The sequence below is a fragment of the Aotus nancymaae genome, unplaced genomic scaffold, assembly GCF_030222135.1.
Source record: "Aotus nancymaae isolate 86718 unplaced genomic scaffold, 86718_ANA_hifiasm-v0.15.2.pri h1tg000028l, whole genome shotgun sequence".
Classification (NCBI taxonomy): Eukaryota; Metazoa; Chordata; class Mammalia; order Primates; family Aotidae; genus Aotus; species Aotus nancymaae.
The window spans coordinates 8,351,587-8,372,677 of NW_026988441.1; the positions used below are offsets into that span (position 1 = coordinate 8,351,587).

A 21,091-nucleotide genomic window follows, 5' to 3' on the forward strand; every position below is an offset into this window, starting at 1 on the left:
GGCAGCTTCCGCCAAACGGGCTCAGAGGCACGCCTTGGGGTCTTTTTTCCGGCCTGGTAACCGCTACTCCCGGACACTGGACCACCACTTTCCGTACTTAGGGGCCCTCATCCCGCCCTCTAGACCTTAGAGCCTGGGTCCCCTGGTCCTGCAGCTCCACTTCCCGGCCCCCAGATCCTGGCGCCCCAGCCCTCGGTGTCCTAGACCCAGGCACCCGGGATCCCCGCCTCCCGGATCCAGGCGTCCCGGATCTGCGCCTCCAGAACCCAGCCTCCTGCTGACCTCCAGCATCTGGGCGCATTCAACCTCCTGGAGCCAAGGGCTCCACCTCCCAGCCAAAGAAACTTGTATTCCCAGCTCCCAGGGCCAAGGAACCCAGGCGCTCCGAACTCCCAGCTTTCGGGCACCTGGCAACGGGGCAGAGCAGAGGAGCCCCAGCACCCAACCTGGGGAACTTCAGACACTCCGGCTTGAACTCACAATTCTAAGGAACCCTGAAAAGTTCCAGCCTCCAGGTGCTGTTACTCAACTCTCAATCCTAGGAACGTCGGGTCCTGGGAAGGAGCCCAAGCGCTCCCAGCCAGCTTCCAGGCGCTGAGAAACTCCGGTGCGTCCCATCATGGTGGCCGATCCTCCTCGTGGAGACTCCAAGGGGCTCGCAGCTGCGGAGTCCTCCGCCAACGGAGGCCGGGTGCTGGTCCCCATCGAGGACCAAGGCGGGGCAGCGGGCGGCTGCTGCGGTTCCCGGGACAAGGTGCGGCGCTGCCTTCGAGCCAACCTGCTGGTGCTGCTGACGGTGGTGGCTGTGGTGGCCGGCGTGGCGCTGGGGCTGGGGGTGTTGGGGGCCGGCGGCACGGCGGCGCTGGGCCCGGAGCGCTTGGGCGCCTTCGTCTTCCCGGGCGAGCTGCTGCTGCGCCTGCTGCGGATGATCATCTTGCCGCTGGTGGTGTGCAGCTTGATCAGCGGCGCCGCCAGCCTGGACCCCAGCGCGCTCGGTCGCCTGGGCGCCTGGGCGCTGCTCTTTTTCCTGGTCACCACGCTGCTGGCGTCGGCGCTCGGAGTGGGCTTGGCGCTGGCGCTGCAGCCGGGCGCCGCCTTCTCCGCCATCAACGCCTCGGTGGGAGCCACGGGCAGTGCCGAAAATGCCCCCAGCAAGGAGGTGCTCGATTCGTTCCTGGATCTTGCGAGGTCAGACCCCGCACGCCCGGGAGGTGGGGAAGGGTGTTAGGGATGGCGGGAGTGGCCACGTAGACAGGATGGGGCTTTGGGGCCCCTAGAGCCGAGATTTCTCTCTAGAGGATTAGGAAAACTCGACAGGATATTGTGGGGAGCTCCAGTCCTTGGGAGTGTGAGTCTAGCCTCCTGGGGAAGGGGGTTTCTAAATTCTGGGGCCTGGGTGCATAAGTGCGGTCTTATAGAGGAGTGGTTTGGGGAGACATAAGGTCTGCCTAGGGGAGAAAGACACTGTGAGGGGAGGGGACCCCGGGAGGAAATTTTGGGGAAGGAATCTTTGTGTGGTCAAGGGCCCCAAGATGGGGCTTCTAGATAGAATTTGGGACCAGGGTTGACGAGTTTAGGATTCCTAGGTAAAGAACTCAAGGAGGATCTGAGATCTGAGTAACTCCCACCAGGGCCTCCTTGCAGCCCTGGGCACCCCACACCACGTGTCACTGGGACATAACCAGGTTCTGTTCTCAGCCTCCGCTTCCTGCCCACTTCAGCTGGGGCCCTGCGGCTTTCCCTTTTTCTTTTAGGTCAGCCCTGCTACCCTTGCCTTTCCCTCCTGTTTCCTCCTCTGTCTGGGCCACCCCTCCCCCCAGAAGAGGACCAGTTAGAAAGGGGAGCAGATACTTTTCTTTCTCCTGGACTCTGCCCTGTGCCCCAAGAATGGCCTCCCCGACTTTGAGGAGGGCAGAGTGGGGGTGGGCAGAGGCCCCCATGCCCTTGCCTTTAGGGTTTGCTGATTCAGTGTCTCCAGGTTGAGAACTTCCTGAAAGTTGGGGGGAGGAAACGATTAGTCACGGAACAGGGTTTCCCCAGCCTCTGGGCGTCAGTGCGGGCTGAGATGGGAGGCTGCGGCAGGCCTAGCGTCCTGAGTTGCAGCCTGGGAGCACCTTCTGGTGGGGGGAGATTAGCTGGGTCCTGGCCCAGCCCTGGCCTGGGTGGCACACCCACTCCGAGGCTGCTGATGAGAACAGGCCTCCTTTCTGTGCCAAAACAGCTGTAGCTCACACTTGGCCGGCCATGCAGGCTTCTAACCAAATGACACACAGCTGGACAGAGACACTCGGCTGAGGCTGGAACATCCCCACAAACACATGGCCAGGTACCAGCGGTCATATGCTTGCTCACTGTGTCCTAAGACCCCTGGAGCACCACCACTCAGTGATGCCACCAACCGCACGGGCACCTAAACACGTGCGCAGGAGCACACAGTACACACTCACACACACACCTGTGTGGCCACACACCAATACACTCAGGCTGGGGTGTAGTGGTGTGACCTGGCTCGCTGCAACCTCTGCCTCCTGGGTTCAAGTGATTCTCATGCCTCAACCTTCTGAGTAGCCCTCAGCCTTCTGAGTAGCTGGGATTAAAGGGGTGTGTCACACACCTGGATAATTTTTGTATTTTTAGTAAAGATGGGGTTTCGCCATGTTGGCCAGGCGGGTCTTGAACTTCTGACCGCAAGTGAGCTGCCCACCTCAGCCTCCCAAAATGCCGGGATTGTGGGCATGAGCCACCGCACCTGGCCAAACTCATGTGTTATTTTACTCTACCGTGATGCGTGGCTGGCTGTCCATGGACACTGTCCCATACATCTGAACCCTAACCCACGCCGCAACCCAATAACATTTGACAGACATTGGCTGGACATCAGGTCATTGGTGAGAGGGAGAATGCAGAGTGGTTGGGGCTATGGAGTCAGCTGGCTGGGTTCAAATCCCAGCTCTGCCATTTCCCAGCTGGGAAATTTTCTTTACCCTTCTGGGCCTCAGTTTCCTTTTCTGTAAAATGTGGTAATAGCGCTTGTCTCCAAGGCTATCGTGAGGATCAAATGGGTTAATTTGTATAAAGCACAGGACAAAATGCCTGCCTGCCACACGGTCGGTGCTGTAGACGGCTTAGCTACTATATATATTTTTGTAGCTAAAATATATATAGTATATATATATTTTATATACTCTGTCCCAAACCGGAATGCAGTGGTATGATCTCGGCTCACTGCAGCCCCAGCCTCCTCGGGCTCAAGTGATCCTCCCACCTCAGCCTCTAGAGTAGCTGGAACTACAGGCATGCGCCACCACGCCTGGCTAATTTTCATACTTTTTGTGGAGACGCGACTTCGCTGTGTTGCCCAGGTTGGTCTTCGACTCCTGGCTCAAGCAGTCTGCCTGCCTTGGCCTCCCAAAGTGCTGGGGTTCCAGGCAAGAGCCAGGGTGCCTTGGCCTTGGCTTCTGTCTCCATCTCAAGGCGGACGCTGTCACACCAGAGTAGGAGTAACCTTGTAAACACAAACACAGATGCATATTCATGAGATGTGAAGCCGTCCTTTGTCTGTCCCCTTGCTACCACCCCACTCTGCCTCTCAACACACCCAGATCCTCCCCCATACCCTCAGAGCCGCAGGCCAGCCCACTGGAGGCCAGCCCTCCTGGAGGAAGTGGCTGATGCAAGCCGTCCAAGGTATTAAGTTTGCTGCATGGGGTGGAGCCGAGGCCCCGGGGTGACCTGCCCTGGCCTGCCGTGGGAGGCCAACATTCCTCACCCCACCCCCAGCCCGCAATGCCTCATGGCTAGCACGCTAGCCTCTTGGGGTAAAGGCAGCTGCAAAGGGGTGCAGGCTGTGACTCCCCACATCCTGCAAAGGGGTGCAAGCTCAGTTCCAACCCTGCCTGGCTGAGGCATGAGCAGGGGCTGCGTTTGGGTGCAGACGGGGCCCCAAAGCTTCCCCTTGCTGCCTTAAAACACAGACCCAGCCCTCAGGCATCGCTGCCCTCTACCCAGGGTATCTAATAACCCTCTGTACGTCTGTCTCTGCAGAAATATCTTCCCTTCCAACCTGGTGTCGGCAGCCTTTCGCTCGGTGAGTCCTCAGGGGTGTCCTGAGGGGTGGGGGGAGGACAGGGAGAGATGCCAGCCAGGGGGAGCCCTTGCCGCCTGACTTTGAGTTCATGCCTAGAAAGATGCACGTGCAATGAGAACGCTGGTTTAGAGCCCCCCTCGAGCTGTAATTCTAGCTGTGTCACCCTGGGCAAATGTGTTGACCTCTCCAAGCCTCGGTTTTCCACCTCTGGGAAATGGGGGTTACTGATCGTCCTGCCTCCGTGAGGGTGAGAGCAGATGTAATGAGATCACACTGAAGGGATGTGGAAGGGCAGGCTTTGGGCATCGTTAGCTTGGCAAGGGGTTGGGAGGCCCTGGTGAAGATGGACACTGACTCTTTCTCACCCCCTTGCAGTACGCTACTACCTCCTATGAAGAGAGAAACATCACCGGAGCCCTGGTGAAGGTGAGAGCGGGGCAGGCGCTGGGGGCTCTACCTCTGCCCATTGCTATAACTTTGTGGTTTTCTTTCTGCCTCAGTCTTTGCTGTGGAATTTGACTGATGCTTTCTTCGGTCCTTCCACAGTTTCTGTGTTTTCTGCCTTCTGGATAGGTCTCTACTTCGTCCCCTCTTTTCCCGCCCCAGGCTGATCTTCCTTTCTGGTCCAGGTTCTTTCTTTCTCCCTTTATCCCCTCTACCCCCGTCATTCCATGCTGCCCCCTCCCTGTCCCTTCCCACCCACCCTCAACCTGCTCAACCTGGCAGCCAGCCAGAGGGTTTTTTTTTTTTTTTTTTTTTTTTTTTTTTTTTTTTCCTGAGATAGGATCTCTCTCCATCATTTAGGCTGGAGTATGGTGGCACGATCCCAGCTCACTGCAGTCTCGACCTCCCAGGCTCCAGTGATCCTTCCCACCTCAGCCTCCCAAGTCACTGGGATTATACCACACCTGGCTAATTTTTTATCTTATAGAGACTGAGTTTCGCCCTGTTGCCCAGGCTGGTCTTGAACTCTTGGGCTCAAGTGATCTGCCCACCTCGGCCTCCCAAAGTGCTGGGATTACAGGCATGAGGCATTGCTCCCACCATGAGGAGCTTTTCAAAACACAAATGTGACCTTACCTCTCCACTACCCAGAGTGCTGCCATGTGCCCCAGTGCCCTCAGGAGAAAGTCCGGTCTCCTTGCTACAGTCTGTGACCAAGGGGTCCCTGTGAGGTCAAACCCCTGCCAGTTCACCCAGCTGCCCAGCCTCAGCTGGTGACTCCGCCCAGGTCATTCTGCTCTAGCCACAGTAGATTGCGGCTCTTTGAACGCCCAAGTTGCACTCATTTCTAGGCTGTTGCACATTCTGCTTCCTTTCTCGAGATCCTTCTACCACCCCTCTTTACCTGGTTCACTCCTCCTGTCCTCCTGATCTCAGCTCAGATGCCCCTTCCTCCAGGAAGTCCCCCCTGACTGCCCCCTTCTCCCCAAGCTGGTACTGCCCTCTCTCAGTTCCCACACTCCCCTGAGCTCCCTTATTCCAGCTCCACCCACTCTGTGCAATCCCTGATGACCTCCCTGGACCTGAACTGGGAGCCTTGGGAGGAAGGGGCCCAAGGGCTGCCTTGTCTTGCTGGGTCCCAGTGATGTCCAGGACGGGCCCTCAGTGACCGCAGTAGACTGAGTGTCCCTTCCACCCCGATCCGTTGCTTGCCCACAGGTGCCCATGGGGGAGGAGGTGGAAGGCATGAACATCCTGGGCTTGGTAGTGTTTGCCATTGTCTTTGGTGTGGCACTGCGGAAGCTGGGGCCTGAGGGGGAGCTGCTGATCTGCTTCTTCAACTCCTTCAATGAGGCCACCATGGTGCTGGTCTCCTGGATCATGTGGTAGGTGGTGGGAGAGGGGGCTGGGGATGGGCGTGGCTGGAGAGTCACTCTGCTGCCAGAGGCAGGCAAGTGGCATTCTGTGTGGGGTGGGGCACCCTCCATTCACTCTTTGGAGCCAGATGGTCCGCATTTAAATCCAGCATTGACCATTCCCTGGCTATGTGATTTTAGGCAAGTGATTTACCCCTCTGCTTCAGTTTCCTCATCTATAAAATGAGAATAGCACTTTGGAAGGCGGAGGCAGGTGGATCACTTGAGGTCAGGAGTTCAAGACCAGCCTCGTAAACATGGTAAAACCCCGTCTCTACTAAAAATACAAAAAATTAGCTGGGCGTGGTGGTGCGTGCCTGTAATCCCACTTATTTGGGAGGCTGAGACACAAGAATTGCTTAAGCCTGGGAGGTGGAGGTTGCAGTGAGCCGAGAGATGGTGACACTGCAATTGAGCCTGGGCGACAAAGGGAAACTCTCTCAAAAAGAAAACAAAAAGCGAATACAGTACACAGACGGTATTAGGACAGTGCCCCGCTTCTTGTATGCCTCCGGTAAATCCTAATAGCTAATATTTAGTGTATAACTAAATTTTGCTTGTATAACTTCTGGGCACTTCCCATTGGCCAGAACCTGGGAATCTAGCTTTGCCTTTCTGCACAAGTGGCTGGTAAACTATGCATTTCTTTTTCTTTTCTTTTTGAGAACCGAGTCTCGCTCTGTCACCTAGGCTGGAGTACAGTGGCAAAATCTCGGCTCACTGCAACCTCTGCCTCCTGGGTTCAAGTGAGTCTTCTGCCTCAGCCTCCAGAGTAGCTGGGACTATAGGCGCATGCCACTATGCCCAGCTAATTTTTCTTTTTTTTTTTTTGAGACAGAGTTTCGCTCTTGTTACCCAGGCTGGAGTGCAATGGTGCGATCTCCGCTCACCGCAACCTCCGCCTCCTGGATTCAGGCAATTCTCCTGCCTCAGCCTCCCGAGTAGCTGGGATTACAGGCACGTGCCACCATGCCCAGCTAATTTTTTGTATTTTTAGTAGAGACGGGGTTTCACCGTGTTGACCAGGATGGTCTCAATCTCTTGACCTCGTGATCCACCCGCCTCGGCCTCCCAAAGTGCTGGGATTACAGGCGTGAGCCACCGCACTCGGCTAATTTTTCTATTTTTAGTAGAGATAGGGTCTCACCATGTTGGCCAGGATGGTCTCGATCTCTTGACCTTGTGATCAGCTCACCTCAGCCTCCCAAAGTGCTGGGATTACAGGCGTGAGCCACCGTGCCCGGCTGAAACTATGCCTTTTTTTCTGTGACTTACAAGAAGGGACCAAGGAGATTACTAGTCAGCGAATGTAGACGGGTGCTCGATGACTGAGTAGTCTGGGGAAGTGATGCTGGGAGGCCTCTTGGCTTGGAGCCATCCCTGGGATCTTCAAGCCAGGAGAGGGTGATAAAGTAACCCCACCTGAAGTTTATAGATCACTTATTGTCTGTAAAAAGCTTCAGCTCCTTTCAGCTGGCATCTCATTGCATCCTCCCAGCATTCCTGTGAGAAATCTGTTGGGTGTTGTGTAACCTGCAGATGACTCAGAGGACCTCACTCGGAGGGTTGTTGGGAAGATTCAGTATCATGTTGAAGGGCAGAGCACATCAAAAATGCTTCATACCTGGGAGTTATTAAGACCTGGGTCATGGCCTTTCTAAAATGTGTACTTTAGGCCAGGCGCGGCAGCTAACACCTGTAATTTCAGCACTTTGGGAGGCCAAGGTGGGTGGATCATGAGGTCAGGAGTTCAAGACCAGCTCAGCCAACATGGTGAAACCCCATCTCTACTAAAAAAAATACAAAAATTAGCTGGGTGTGGTGGCAGGCACCTGTAGTCCGAGCTACTCACGAGGCTGAGGCATGAGAATTGCCAACCTGGGAGACAGAGGTTGCAGTAAGCCAAGATCGTACCACTGCACTCCAGCCTGGGTGACAGAGCAAGACTCCATCTCAGAAAAAAGAAAAAAAAAGAAAAAAATAGAGCGAGCAAGAGAGACACATGTTCCCCAGGCTGGTCTCGAACTCCTGACCTCAGGTGATCTGCCCGCCTTGGCCTCCAAAATGCTTGGATTACAGGCATGAGCCACTGCGCCCGACCTGATGGACATTTCTTTCTGGCTCTTGTGAAGCCCATATCTGGTGACTACTACTTCACATGGTGATGGCAGCACCGAGGCTTGCTTTTTTTTTGAGACAGAATCTTGCTGTCTCACCAGGCTGGAGTACAGTTGTGTGATCTTGGCTCACTGCAACCTCCACCTCCTGGGTTCGAGCAATTCTCCTGCCTCAGCCTCCAGAGTAGCTGGGACTTCAGGCGCATGCCAGCACGTCCAGCTAATTTTTGTATTTTTAGTAGAGATGGGGTTTCACCACGTTGGCCAGGCTGGTCTTGATCTCTTGACTTCAAGTGATCCGCCCGCCTCGGCCCCAGAAAGTGCTGGGATTACAGGTGTGAGTCACCGTGCATGGTCACACTGAGGCTTTTATCTTCCGGGCTGTTCTATCTTTGAGGGGAGAAAGAACATGAGGTTGGCACATGGGCTTCAGGGGCCAGGCCTGGGAGTGGTGCCCATGCTGAAGCACACGTTGCTGAGGCTCCTCTTGACCTCAGGAAGGTGGGAAGATGTGGGCAGGGTCCTGAACCTCACGCCTGGCTACTGGGCCTGTGGCAGAGCCGACAACCTGTCTCCTGTGTTACTGATCAGGTACGCCCCTGTGGGCATCATGTTCCTCGTGGCCGGCAAAATCGTGGAGATGGAGGATGTGAGTTTACTCTTTGCCAGCCTTGGCAAGTACATCCTGTGCTGCCTGCTGGGCCATGCCATCCACGGGCTCCTGGTACTGCCCCTCATCTACTTCCTCTTCACCCGCAAAAACCCCTACCGCTTCCTGTGGGGCATCGTGACGCCGCTGGCCACTGCCTTTGGGACCTCCTCCAGGTACGGCCTTGAGGTGGGCTAGGGCGGGATGTCTGAGCTAAGGGGCAGGAGTGGATGAAATTTCCTGTGCCGGGGATATTGGATCTGGGTACAGAGGCCATAATTTAGGAGATTCTCATAAGGTCCTGGATTTCTCCCCACCCTTAAAAAAATAGCAAACGATTGCCCTAGAGATTTACTCCCCATGTCTGTACACTCCCTCCTCATGGACCTGGGGGCACTCTTTTTTTTTTTCTTCTTTTTTGAGACGGAGTCTTGCTTTGTTGCCCAGGCTGGAGTGCAATGGCATGATCTTGGCTCACTGCAACCTCCACCTCCTGGGTTCAAGGAATTCTCCTGCCTCAGCCTCCTGAGTAGCTGGGATTACAGATGCAGGCCACCATGCCCGGCTAATTTTTATATTTTGGTAGAGACGGGGTTTCACCATGTTGGCCAGGATGGTCTCATCTCCTGACCTTGTGATCCACCCACCTCAGCCTCCCAAAGTGCTGGGATTACAGGCGTGAGCCACCGCGCCTGGCTATTTTTATTTTCTTTTTATTTTTTTAGCAATGGAATCTGGCTCTGTTGGCTAGGCTGGAGTGTAGTGCTATGATCTTGGCTCACTGCAACCTCTGCCTCCCAGGTTCAAGTGATTCTATGTCTTAGCCTCTCAAGTAGCTGGGACTACAGCTAATTTTTGTATTTTTAGTAGAGATGGGGTTTCGCCATGTTGGCCAGGCTGGTCTCAAACTCCTGGCCTCAGGTGATCCACCCGCCTCAGCCTCTCAAAGTGCTGGGATTGCAGGCGTGAGCCACCGTGCACGGCCCCTGGGTTCTTAAGTTCTGCTCTGATCCAGCCTCGGAACTCCTTCCACCCTCTCTCCTGGGCGTTTCATTCGTCTCTGCCAGCCCCGTTCCCTTAGAACCCGAACTTCCAAGACAATAGTAATCCTTAGTGTATTATTAGTGTATTGTCTGAACCCAGCAGGACCCAGACATTAGAATTTAGGTGTGACTTGTGTGGATATTTTGGGGGGTAGCAGTCTATACTCTCCCAGGGGTTCCAGGACTCATAGATTTTGTAATCCTGGTATTGAGTTCCCTAGTGCTGCCTGCTTGTGGGAAAAGAGCTTAGATACAGCAAGAGAGAACTGAGGGTGGAGCCTGAACATGGTAGGAGAGAAAGGGAGTCTAGGTTAGAGGGGAGGGCCTTGGACCAGGGGACGGGGTGGGGTTTCCGCTGGGCAGGTTGTGTGGGCGGGATCTGGGTGGGCGGGGCTTTGTCTGGGTAGGTTGTGTGGGCGGGATCTGGGTGGGCGGGGCTTTGGCTGGGCAGGTTGTGTGGGCGGGGCTACTGCTAGGTGGATGGTGCAGGTCAGACTTGGAGAGTGGGCAGTCTTTGGCTGGTTGGGTGACAAGCTTTGCTTACGCAGGATCTGGTGGGGATCCACCAGGTGGGGTGGGTGGAGCTTTGGCTGGTTGGGGTGGGGTGGGCGGGGCTTTACCTGGGCTGGACCTGGAGGGTGGACTGAGCACCTGTCAGCTGGTTGACCTAACTCAGCTCTCCTGTCCCTTGCAGTTCTGCCACGCTGCCACTGATGATGAAGTGCGTGGAGGAGAATAACGGGGTGGCCAAGCACATCAGCCGCTTCATCCTGCCCATTGGCGCCACCGTCAACATGGACGGCGCCGCGCTCTTCCAGTGCGTGGCCGCAGTGTTCATTGCGCAGCTCAGCCAGCAGTCCTTGGACTTCGTAAAGATCATCACCATCCTGTGAGTGCCAGGGAGGCAGCAGATGGGACCCCCGGACCCCAGCTGACCCCCATCTTCTCCCACAACGGAGCTGTCAGCCTAACCTCCCACCTTCTCCCTCAGAATCACAGCCACAGCGTCCAGCGTGGGAGCGGCTGGCATCCCCGCTGGAGGTGTCCTCACTCTGGCCATCATCCTCGAAGCAGTCAACCTCCCGGTCGTCCATATCTCCTTGATCCTGGCTGTGGACTGGCTAGTGTGAGTGTGGGTCTGGGGACTGGGGCAGGGGCTGGGGGTACCCCTGGGAAAGAGGATGAGTGAGTGTGGGTCCTTAGAGCCTCTGGACAGAAGAAGAGGAAAGGAAGGAAGGAATTCTGGAGGAAATGGGAACCTTGAGCATTCCTGAGGGCAAGGAATGGCATCTTTGTGGCTCTAAGACGAATGTCAGAAAAGTCGGTATTCTGTGTGGTGAATACAGCAGACTCTTCCGCCAGACTGCTCAGGTTCACGTCCCGGCGCCACCATTTGCTGTTATGACCTCGGCGAATGCTTAATCTCCCTGTGTCTCAGTTTCTCCATCTGTAAAACGGGGAGAAGAACAGTCTCTCCCTAAGGATTGGATAACAGACACACCTCCCTTAGAGCAGCCTCCCGTAATTAGTGATTGCTACATAATTATTTGCTGTCATGATTAAGCTGTTAAGAGTATAAAGATTGGACCAGGCGCCGTGGCGTGTGCCTGTAGTCCCAGCTACTCGGGAGGCTGAGGCTGGAGGATCGCTTGAGTCCAGGAGTTCTGGGCTGTAGTGCGCTATGCCCATCAGGTGTCCGCACTAAGTTCAGCATCAACATAGTAACCTCCCGGGAGCAGGGGACCAGGTTGCCTTAGGAGGGGTGAACTGGCCCAGGTCGGAAACGGAGCAGGTGAAAACTTCTGTGCTGATCAGTAGTGGGATCTCACCTGTGAATAGCCACTGCACTCCAGCCTGGGCAACATATCGAGACACCGTCTCTTAAAAAAAAAAAAAAAGAGCATAAAGATTGGAAAGCAGCCAGGCACAGTGGCTCATGCCTGTAATTCCAGCATTTTGGGAGGCCTAGGAGGGTGGATCATTTGAGGTTAGGAGTTTGAGACCAGCCTGACCAACATGGTGAAACCCCATATCCACTAAAAATACAAAAAAATCAGCCAGGCATGGTGGTGTATGCCTGTGATCTCAGCTACTCAGGAGGCTGGGGCAGGAGAATTGCTTGAACCCAGGAGGTGGAGGTTGCAGTGAGCCGAGATTGTGCTACTGTACTCCAGCCTGGGCAACAGTGAGACCCCGTCTCAAAAAAAAAAAAAATCTGGGATTAATGATTGGCCATGGTTGCACAAGTCTGAATATACTAAAAAATACCAAGATGGACACCTTTAAAAGGTTAATTTTATGGTATGTGAATTATAGTTTAATTTTGTTTTGAGACGGTCTCGCTCTGTGGCCCAGGCTGGAGTGTAGTGACGTCATCATGGTTGTGATCATTGCAGCCTCCACCTCCCAGGCTCAAGCGATCCTCCTGCCTCAGCCTCCTGAGTAGCTGGGACTGTAGGCATGCACTATCATGCCTGGCTAATTTTTTTTTTAATCTATCTAGAGATGGGATCTCACTATGTTGCCCAGGCTGACTCCAACTCTTAATTTTTTCTTTTTAGATTCCAGGTGGAGAGAGGCAGGAGGCTTAGGCCTTTTCCTTCCCTCTCCCCCTCTCCCCTTCTCCCCTCCCACTTACTCTGCTGTCATTTCTACCCCTTTAGAGACCGGTCCTGTACCGTCCTGAATGTAGAAGGTGATGCTCTGGGGGCAGGACTCCTCCAAAATTACGTGGACCACACGGAGTCAAGAAGCACGGAGCCTGAGCTGATACAAGTGAAAAGTGAGCTGCCCCTGAGTCCACTGCCAGCCTCCACTGAGGAAGGGAACCCCCTCCTCAAACACCATAGGGGGCCCTCAGGGGATGCCACAGCCACGTCTGAGAAGGAATCGGTCATGTAAACCCCGGGAGGGACCTTCCCTGCCGTGCTGGGGGCGCTCATTGGACATTGGATTATCAGGAATGGATAAATGGATGAACTAAGGCTCTGGGGGCCTGCCTGCACACTCTGGGGTGCCAGGGGCCCCAGCCCCCTCCAGGACGGGAGATCTGGGACGCCTAGCTGCTGGAGTACATGTGTTCACAAGGGTTACTCCCCAAAACCCCTAGTTCTCACTCTTCCCCAACTCAAATCTAAGTAATAGCAAGATGGAGAAATAATGGCCTCCTGCCTCCTCACCACGACCTGCCTGGCCTTTCGTGTCTAAGAGAGCAGGTCACTGGTCACCATGGGGAATTCTAGCCCCCACCAGGGGGATGTTCCAACACCATGCTGGTGATTTTGGTGGCTGTAGTTGTGTGTGTGTGTGTACCTGAGGGGTGTGTTCTGTGACCTCCCATCTCCAGGGTACGTCCCACCCTGTCCCCAGATCCCCTATTCCCTCCACAATGACAGAAACACTCCCAAGGACTCTGGCGAGAGAGTGAGGACAGATAACTGCTGTCACTCCAGAAGACATTTTTTTATCAATAAAATTGAGTGTCAACTATTTAATCAGGTGTTCTTCAGAATTTGACTTAAAGCAGTAACCACTACGACCACAATATCTGCTCATCAAGAAACACCCCTGGGCTGGGCGTGAGGGCTCATGCCTGTAATCCCAGCACTTTGGGAGGCCGAGGTGGGCAGATTACAAGGTCAGTAGTTCAAGACCAGCTTGGCCAAGATGGTAAAACCCCATCTCTACTAAAAATACAAAAATTAGCCAGGCGTGGTGGTGAGCGCCTATAATCCCAGCTGCTCAGGAGGCTGAGGCAGGAGAATCGCTTGAACCTGGAAGGCAGAGGTTGCAGTGAGCCGAGATCATGCTACTGAACTCCAGCCCGAGTGACAGAGTGAGACTCCGTCTCAAAAAAAAAAAAAAAAAAAAAAGGCAGGTGCAGTGGCACACACCTGTAGTTCCAGCTACTCAGAAGGCTGAGGTGGGAGGATTCCTTGAGCCCAGGAGTTCAAGGCTGCAGCCACCCATGATCGTGCCACTGCACTCCAGCCTGGGCAACAGAGTGAAGACCCTGTCACTTTTTCTTTCTTTTTTTTTTTTTTTAACCATGCAGCTTAGGAGTTGCATTCCTGGGTACTTACCCAAAAGAAATGAAAACTTATTCATACAAAAATGTGTCCACAATCGTTTAGCTGCTTGACTCATTGTTGCCAAAATTCGGGAACAAATCAGTTGGATACGCTGGTACCTTCAACCCATGGAAGATTACTCACAATAAAGAAGAATGAGGCTGGGCATGGTGGCTCACACCTGCAATCCCAGCACTTTGGGAGGTCAAGGTGTGCGAATCACAAGGTCAGGAATTCGAGACCAGCCTGGCCAATATAGTGAAACTCCGTCTCTACTAAAATACAAAAATTAGCTGGGTGTGGTGGCGGGTGCCTGTAGTTCCAGCTACTCAGGAGGCTGAGGTGAGAGAATTGCTTGAACCCGGGAGGCAGAGGTTGCAGTAAGTGGAGACCATGCCATTGCACTCTAGCCTGGGTGACGAAGTGAGACTCCATCTCAAAAATAAATAAGAGCGATATTGACCTACACTGCAATAGAAATGCATTTCAGATAATTTGTTGACAGAAGCCAGAGATGGTAAATACTGTATAGTTCCAATTAGAGGAGGGCTAGAACGTGCTAAACTGGTCGGTGGTGGGAAATCAGAACAGTGGTGACCTGTGAGAATGCATGAGGCCAGGCACGGTGGCTTCACGCCTGTAATCCCAGCACTTTGGGAGGTCGAGGTGAGCAGATTGCTTGACTCTGCTTGAAGCGGGCAGATTGAGACTAGCCTGGGCAACATGACGAAACCCCCGTCTCTAAAAAAATACAAAAATGAGCTGGGTATAGTGGTGCTTGCCTGTAGTCCCAGCTAATTGGGAGGCTGAGGAGGGAGGATTGATTGAGCCAAGGAGATTGAGGCTACAGTGAGCCATGATTATACCCCTGCACCCCAGCCTGGGTGACAGTGTAAGATCCTGTCTCAAAAAAAAAAAAAAAATGAGTATTGATCTGGAGGGAGCACAAAGGAACATTCTATGATAAAGCAAATGTCTTACCTTGATTTGGGTGATGATTCCACAGCTGTATGCATTTGGAAAAGTTAATGAACCTGTACACAAATCATGTGCATTTTTTGCCATGTGTATTCCAGTTAAATGTTTTCTACAATCTGGATGTAGTTGTTCCTGAAGGGAGTTTCACTACTCAAGAGGTTGAGGCGAGGGGATCACTTGAGCCCAAGGGTTCAAGGCTGCAATGAACCGTGATTATATGACTGCACTCCAGCCTGGGCAACAGATTGAGACCCTGACTCAAAAAATTCTGTACAGAGGGCCGGGCACGGTGGCTCACGCCTATAATCCCAGCACTTTGGGAGGCTGAGGCGGGTGGATCACGAGGTCAAGAGATCGAGACCATCCTGGTCAACATGATGAAACCCCGTCTCTACTAAAAATACAAAAAATTAGTTGGGCATGGTGGCGCGTGCCTGTAATCCCAGCTACTCAGGAGGCTGAGGCAGGAGAATTGCCTGAACCCAGGAGGCGGAGGTTGCGGTGAGCCGAGATCGCACCATTGCACTCCAGCCTGGGTAAAAAGAACGAAACTCCGTCTCAAAAAAAAAAAAAAAAAAAAAATTCTATACAGGGAGAATCGCTTGAACCCAAGAGGTGGAGGTTGCAGTGAGCCAAGATTGCGACACTGAACTCAAACCTGTGCAACAGAGCAAGACTCTGTCTCTCTTTTTTTATTTTTTATTTATTTTTTTGGGGGGGTCTCTCTTTTTTAAAAAATATTTTTTTATTTCTTTTCGCACTCCTTCTCCACCTCCTCCCAAGACTCTGTCTCAAAAATAACAACAAAATCTGTACAACTCATGGTAACATTTTTTTTTCCATTGTGGCCACCTACATAGGAATGCAGGCATCCCTTCATATCCCAACTCTCACGATCCAAATTTTCCCAGTAGTGATTTTTTTTTGGGGAACCCCAAAATTGCTATTTGCATAAAAACCCACTCTGCAACTGTTTTACATCCTGTGTAAGTTCAGAATATGGATGATGCTGGCCAGGCACGGTGGCTTACACCTGTTAACCCAGCATGTTGAGAGGCTGAGGTGGGCGGATCACCTGAGGTCAGGGGTTTGAGACCAGCCTGACCAACATGGTGAAACCGTGTCTCTACGAAAAATACGAAAGTTCGCTGGGTGTAGTGGTGGGCACCTGGAATCCCAGCTACTTGGGAGGTGGAGGCAGGAGAATCGCTCCTGGAGGCGGAGGCTGCAGTGAGCTGCAATTGCACCATTGCACTCCAGCCTGGGCGACAGAGTTAGACTCTGTCTCAAAAACAAAAGAAACAAACAAACAGAAAGGACTATGCTGCTGTTGCGTCTCACCTGTTCTTCTGAGACAGGGTCTCTGTTGCTCAAGTGGAGTGCAGTGGTGCTATCACGGCTCACTGCAGCCTCAACTTCCTGGGCTCAAGCAGTTCTCCTACCTCGGCCTCCTGAGTGGCTGGAACTACAGGTGCACATCACCACACCCTGCTAATTATTATTATTATTATTATTATTATTATTATTTTGAGACAAAGTTTTGCTCTTGTTACCCAGGCTAGAGTGCAATGGCGCAATCTCAACTCACTGCAACCTCCACCTCCCGAGTTCAAGTGATTCTCCCGCCTCAGCCTCCCGAGTAGCTGGGATCACAGGTGTGCGCCACCACACCTGGCTAATTTTGTATTTTTAGGAGAGATGGGATTTCTCCGGTTGATCAGGCTGGTCTTGAACTCCTGACCTCAGGTGATTTGCCTGCCTTGGCCTCCCAAAGTGCTGGGATTGCAGGTGGGGGCCACCGTGCCCGGCCTCTGATTTTTATGTAGAGACGGGTTCTCACCAGGTCAGGCTGGTTTCAAACTCCTGGACTCAAGTGATACTCCCGCCTTGGCTTCCCAAAGTGCTAGGATTACAGGTGTGTGCCCCTGCGCCCGGCCCTACTTCTCACCTGTTCTAGCATGTTAGGCGTTGTTGATATTATCTTCTGATTCTCCACAGCCCCTGTGTTGACTTTGGCTAGCTGCCTGGAGGCACCACTGACCTAGGTCCAATTATAGATGGTATCTTTAGTATCTTTTCGTTTGTTTGCTTAGTTAACACCCCATGATCATTGCACTGTGAAGGACAATGGAATTTTTTTTTTCGAGGCAGAGTTTTGCTCTTATTGCCCAGGCTGGAGTGCAGTGGCGCGATCTCGGCTCACTGCAACCTCTACCTCCTGGGTTCAAGCAATTCTCCTGCCTCAGCCTCCTGAGTAGCTGGGATTACAGGCACCTGCCACCACACCCAGTAATTTTTTGTATTTTTAGTAGAGACAAGGTTTCATCATGTTGGCCAGGCTGGTCTCGAACTCCTGACCTCAGGTGATCCACCCATCTTAGTCTTCCAAAGTGCTGAGATTACAGGAGTGAGTGACTGCACCTGGCTTCAAACTTTTTTTTTTTTTTTTTTGAGTCAGAGTCTTGCTCTGTCACCCAGGCTGGAGTGCAGTGGCACAATCTTGGCTCAACGTAAACTCTGCCTCCTGGGTTCAAGCCATTCTCCTGCCTCAGCCTTCCAAGTAGCTGGGACTACAGGCATGCACTACCACACCCAGTTAATTTTTGTATTTTTTAGTAGAGATGGGGTTTCACCATGTTGGCCAGGCTGGTCTTGAACTCCTGACCTCAGGTGATCCACTGGCCTTGGCCTCTCAAAGTGTTAGGACTACAGATGTGAGCCACTGTGCCTGGCAATTGTTGCATTTTTAGTAGAGACATGGTTTTACCATGTTGGCCAGGCTGGTCTCAAACTCCTGGTGTCAAACTTTTTTTTTTTTGGAGACGGAGTCTCACTTTGTTGCCCAGGCTGGAGTGCAGTGGCACGCTCTCCACTCACTGCAATCTCTGCCTCCCAGGTTCAAGCAATTCTCCTGCCTCAGCCTCCTGAGTAGCTGAGATTTCAGGCACCTGTCACCAGGCCTGTAAGTTTTGTATTTTTTGTAGACAGGATTTCACCATGTTGGCCGGGCTGGTCTCGAACTCCTGACCTCAGGTGATCCACCTCCGCCTCCCAAAATGCTGGGATTACAGGTGTGAGCCAACACTGTGCCTGGCCATGCCCAGCTATTTTTATTAGAAAAGTTTTTTTTTGTTTGTTTGTAAAGATGGGAAGGGATCTCACTATGTTGCCCAGGCTGGTCTTGAACTCCCAGGCCAAAGTGTTGAAGTGTTGGGATTACAGGCCTGAGCCGCTGCACCTAGTGTCAAATATGTTTTTTTTTGAGACGGAGTTTCGCTCTTGTTACCCAGTCCGGAGTGCAATGGCGCAATCCTGGCTCACCGCAACCTCCGCCTCCTGGGTTCAGGCAATTCTCCTGCCTCAGCCTCCTGAGTAGCTGCAATTACAGGCACGCGCTGCCATGCCCAGCTAATTTTTTGTATTAGTAGAGACGGGGTTTCACCATGTTGACCAGGATGGTCTCGATCTCTTGACCTCGTGATCCACCCGCCTTGGCCTCCCAAAGTGCTGGGATTACAGGCTTGAGCCACCGAAATATGTTTTAAAATTAGTGGCTGGGTGCAGTAGCTCGTGCCTGTAATCCCAGCACTTTGTGAGGCCCAGGCAGGTGTATCATCTCAGGTCAATAGTTTGAGACCAGCTTGACCACATAGGGGAACCCCATCTCTACTAAAAATACAAAAAAATTATCTGGGCATTTGTAGTTTCAGCTACTCAGGAGGCTGAGGTGGGAGAATCACTTGAGCCCAGGAGGCGGAGGTTGCAGTGAGTGGAGGTCTTGCCAGTGCACTCCATGCCGGCGACAGTGAGACTCTGTCTCAAAACAATCAAGCAAGCAAACAGTGGACTGTCATTAAAATGAAATCTGTGCAAATCCTGTGTGAAAGATGAAAATGGTAGGCTGGGGGCCCCCCTCTGCCACCTCCTCCAAATACTGGAGCTTGGATCTGGAACCCACCAATGTGGACCCTGCGGGTGGAGAGACCCGGATGCCAGGCCAGGCCTGACAGGTGATGATACATTAAGAGCCTCATTCACTGGAGAGCTTGGGGACTTTGGGTTCCATGGGGTTGGCTCTGGCCCGATGTTGGGGAGCCTCGGGCCTGCTGAGGGGTGCAGGAGGCCCGGTTGGTGCAGGGAGTCCAGCTCCAGTCATGTACGGGACAAGCCATTTGATTTCCTTTCCCTGCTATGCCCTCCTTCTGTCTGTCATATCCCACATTCAAGCTACCAGAAATCTCGTTTCCTCTGCCCTCAAACCTCAACTCCGGCCCCTTCTACACCTTCCACACTGGGTACCACCCTGGACAGCTGCCATCATCTCCCACCTGAGCGATTACAGTCGCCTTCACGCAGGACTCCTGAGCCCCAGCCTCTTCCGTCTGTTCCCCACACGGCCTCTAGAAGGCATCCGTTCCCGTCATGGCAGCTCGTGTCCCTCCGCAGTTCAGAACCCAGAGAAAAAGCCAAGGTGGGCCGGGCGTGTGGCTCACGCCTGTAATCCCAGCACTGTGGGAGACCGAGGCGGGCGGATCATGAGGTCAGGACATGGAGACCATCGTGGCTAACGCGGTGAAACCCGCCTCTACCAAAAATACAAAAAATTAGCTGGGCGTGGTGGTGCGCGCCTGTAATCCCAGCTACTCAGGAGGCTGAGGCAGGAGAATCACTTGAACCCGAGAGGCGGAGGTTGCAGTGAGTCGAGATCGCGCCACTGCACTCCAGCCTGGGTGACAGAGCAAGGCTCCGTCTCAAAAAAAAAAAAAAAAAAGTCAAGGTGCTCTCCACAGCCCCTATATGCTACTCCTCACTTCACCAGCCTCACCTCACCCCACTCTCCTCCTCTCGCTCACTCCAGCCTCTGCTATTCCTCGAACATGCCAGGCCTCCCGGGTGCCTCAGGGCCTTCGCACGGGCTGTTCCTCTCCTGGCCCCTCTGCCCCAGATCTCCACTCGGCTCTTCCCACACCTCCCTCTTGTCTTGGCTGCAGTGTCACCTCGGTGAGCCTTCTCCGACCGCTTTATTTCATTCTACCACCCCTGTTTCCTGCCCCCCACCCTCACCCACCCAACGCATACCCTGTTCTACCTTTTTTCTTTTTCTTTTTGTTGTGAGGTGGAGTCTCGCTCTGTTGCCCAGGCTGGAGTGCAATGGTGTGATCTTAGCTCACCGCAACTTCTGCCTCCCGGGCTCAAGCAATTCTCCTGCCTCAGCCTCCTGAGTAGCTGAGATTACGAGCATGCGCCACCATGCCTGGTTGATTTTGTATTTTGTATTTTTTTTTTTAAGTAGAGATGGAGTTTCTCCATGTTGGCCAGGCTGGTCTCAAACTCCTGACCTCAGGTGATCTGCCCCCCTCAGCCTCCCAAAGTGCTGGGATTACAGGTGTGAACCACCATGCCCAGACTTTTTCTTTCTTTTTTTTCTTTTAAGAGATGGGGTCTTGGCCAGACACAGTGACTGATGCCTGTAATCTGTGCATTTAAGGAAGCTGAGGCAGGTGGATCACTTGATGCCAGGAGTTCGAGACCAGCCTGGCCAAAATGGCAAAAACCCTGTCACTACTAAAAATACAAAAATTAGCCAGGTGTGGTTGCTCATGTCTGTAACCGCAGCACTTTAGGAGGCTGAGGCAGGCGGATCACTTGAGGTCAGGAGTTCAAGACCAGCCTAACCAACATGGTGAAACTCGTCCCTACCAAAAATACAAAGATTAGCCGGGTGTGGTGGCAGGTGCCTGTTTGGCAGGTGCCTGTTATCCCAGCTACTCTGGAGGCTGAGGCACGAGAATTGTTGAACCCGGAGCCTGGGCCACAGAGAGAGACCTTGTCTAAAAAAAAAGAGAGAGAGAGATTGAGAGAGATTGGATCTTGCCGGGGGCTCGTCTTGCTCTATGACCCAGGCTGGTCTCAAACCCCTGAGCTCAAGCAATTCTCCCACCTCCGCCTCCCGAAGTAATGCGATTACAGGTAAACCACCACGGCAGGCCTGTTCTACTTTCTTTTTGTTTAAAGACAGGATCTCATACTGTCGTCCAGGCTGGAATGCAGTTTCATGATCAAGGCTCATTTCAGCTTTGACCTCCCAGGCTCAAGTGATCCTCCCACCTCAGCCTCCTAAGTAGCTGGGACTATAGGCCCATGGTACCACGCCCAGCTATTTTTTTTCCTTAAGTTTTTTGTAGTGACAGGGTCTCTGTATGTTGTCCAGGCTGATTTTGAACTCTTGGGCTGAAGGGAGTTCACCTACATCCCCAAAGTGCTGGGATTACAGGTGTGAGCCACCGG

At 53.1% G+C, this 21,091-nt stretch overlaps 1 protein-coding gene across 1 annotated transcript; it reads left to right on the forward strand.

The window, feature by feature from the left end:
- The first annotated feature begins 4 nt into the window (after positions 1 to 4).
- On the forward strand, positions 5 to 13,249 carry SLC1A5 (solute carrier family 1 member 5). The gene is made up of 8 exons (XM_021668471.2): positions 5 to 1,188; positions 4,045 to 4,087; positions 4,463 to 4,513; positions 5,750 to 5,916; positions 8,655 to 8,888; positions 10,450 to 10,644; positions 10,747 to 10,881; positions 12,419 to 13,249. Exons 1-8 carry the CDS (start codon positions 620 to 622, stop codon positions 12,654 to 12,656), a joined length of 1,632 nt encoding a protein of 543 aa, XP_021524146.2. The 5' UTR covers positions 5 to 619; the 3' UTR covers positions 12,657 to 13,249.
- Positions 13,250 to 21,091: the final 7,842 nt, after the last annotated feature.

Excerpts from the sequence above, each read along its gene's own strand:
- SLC1A5 (XM_021668471.2), top strand. The coding sequence starts at position 620 with ATGGTGGCCGATCCTCCTCGTGGAGACTCCAAGGGGCTCGCAGCTGCG. Across the intron at positions 5,917-8,654 it reads CTGGTCTCCTGGATCATGTG|GTACGCCCCTGTGGGCATCA; the intron begins GTAGGTGGTGGG and ends GTTACTGATCAG. Across the intron at positions 8,889-10,449 it reads GCCTTTGGGACCTCCTCCAG|TTCTGCCACGCTGCCACTGA; the intron begins GTACGGCCTTGA and ends TGTCCCTTGCAG.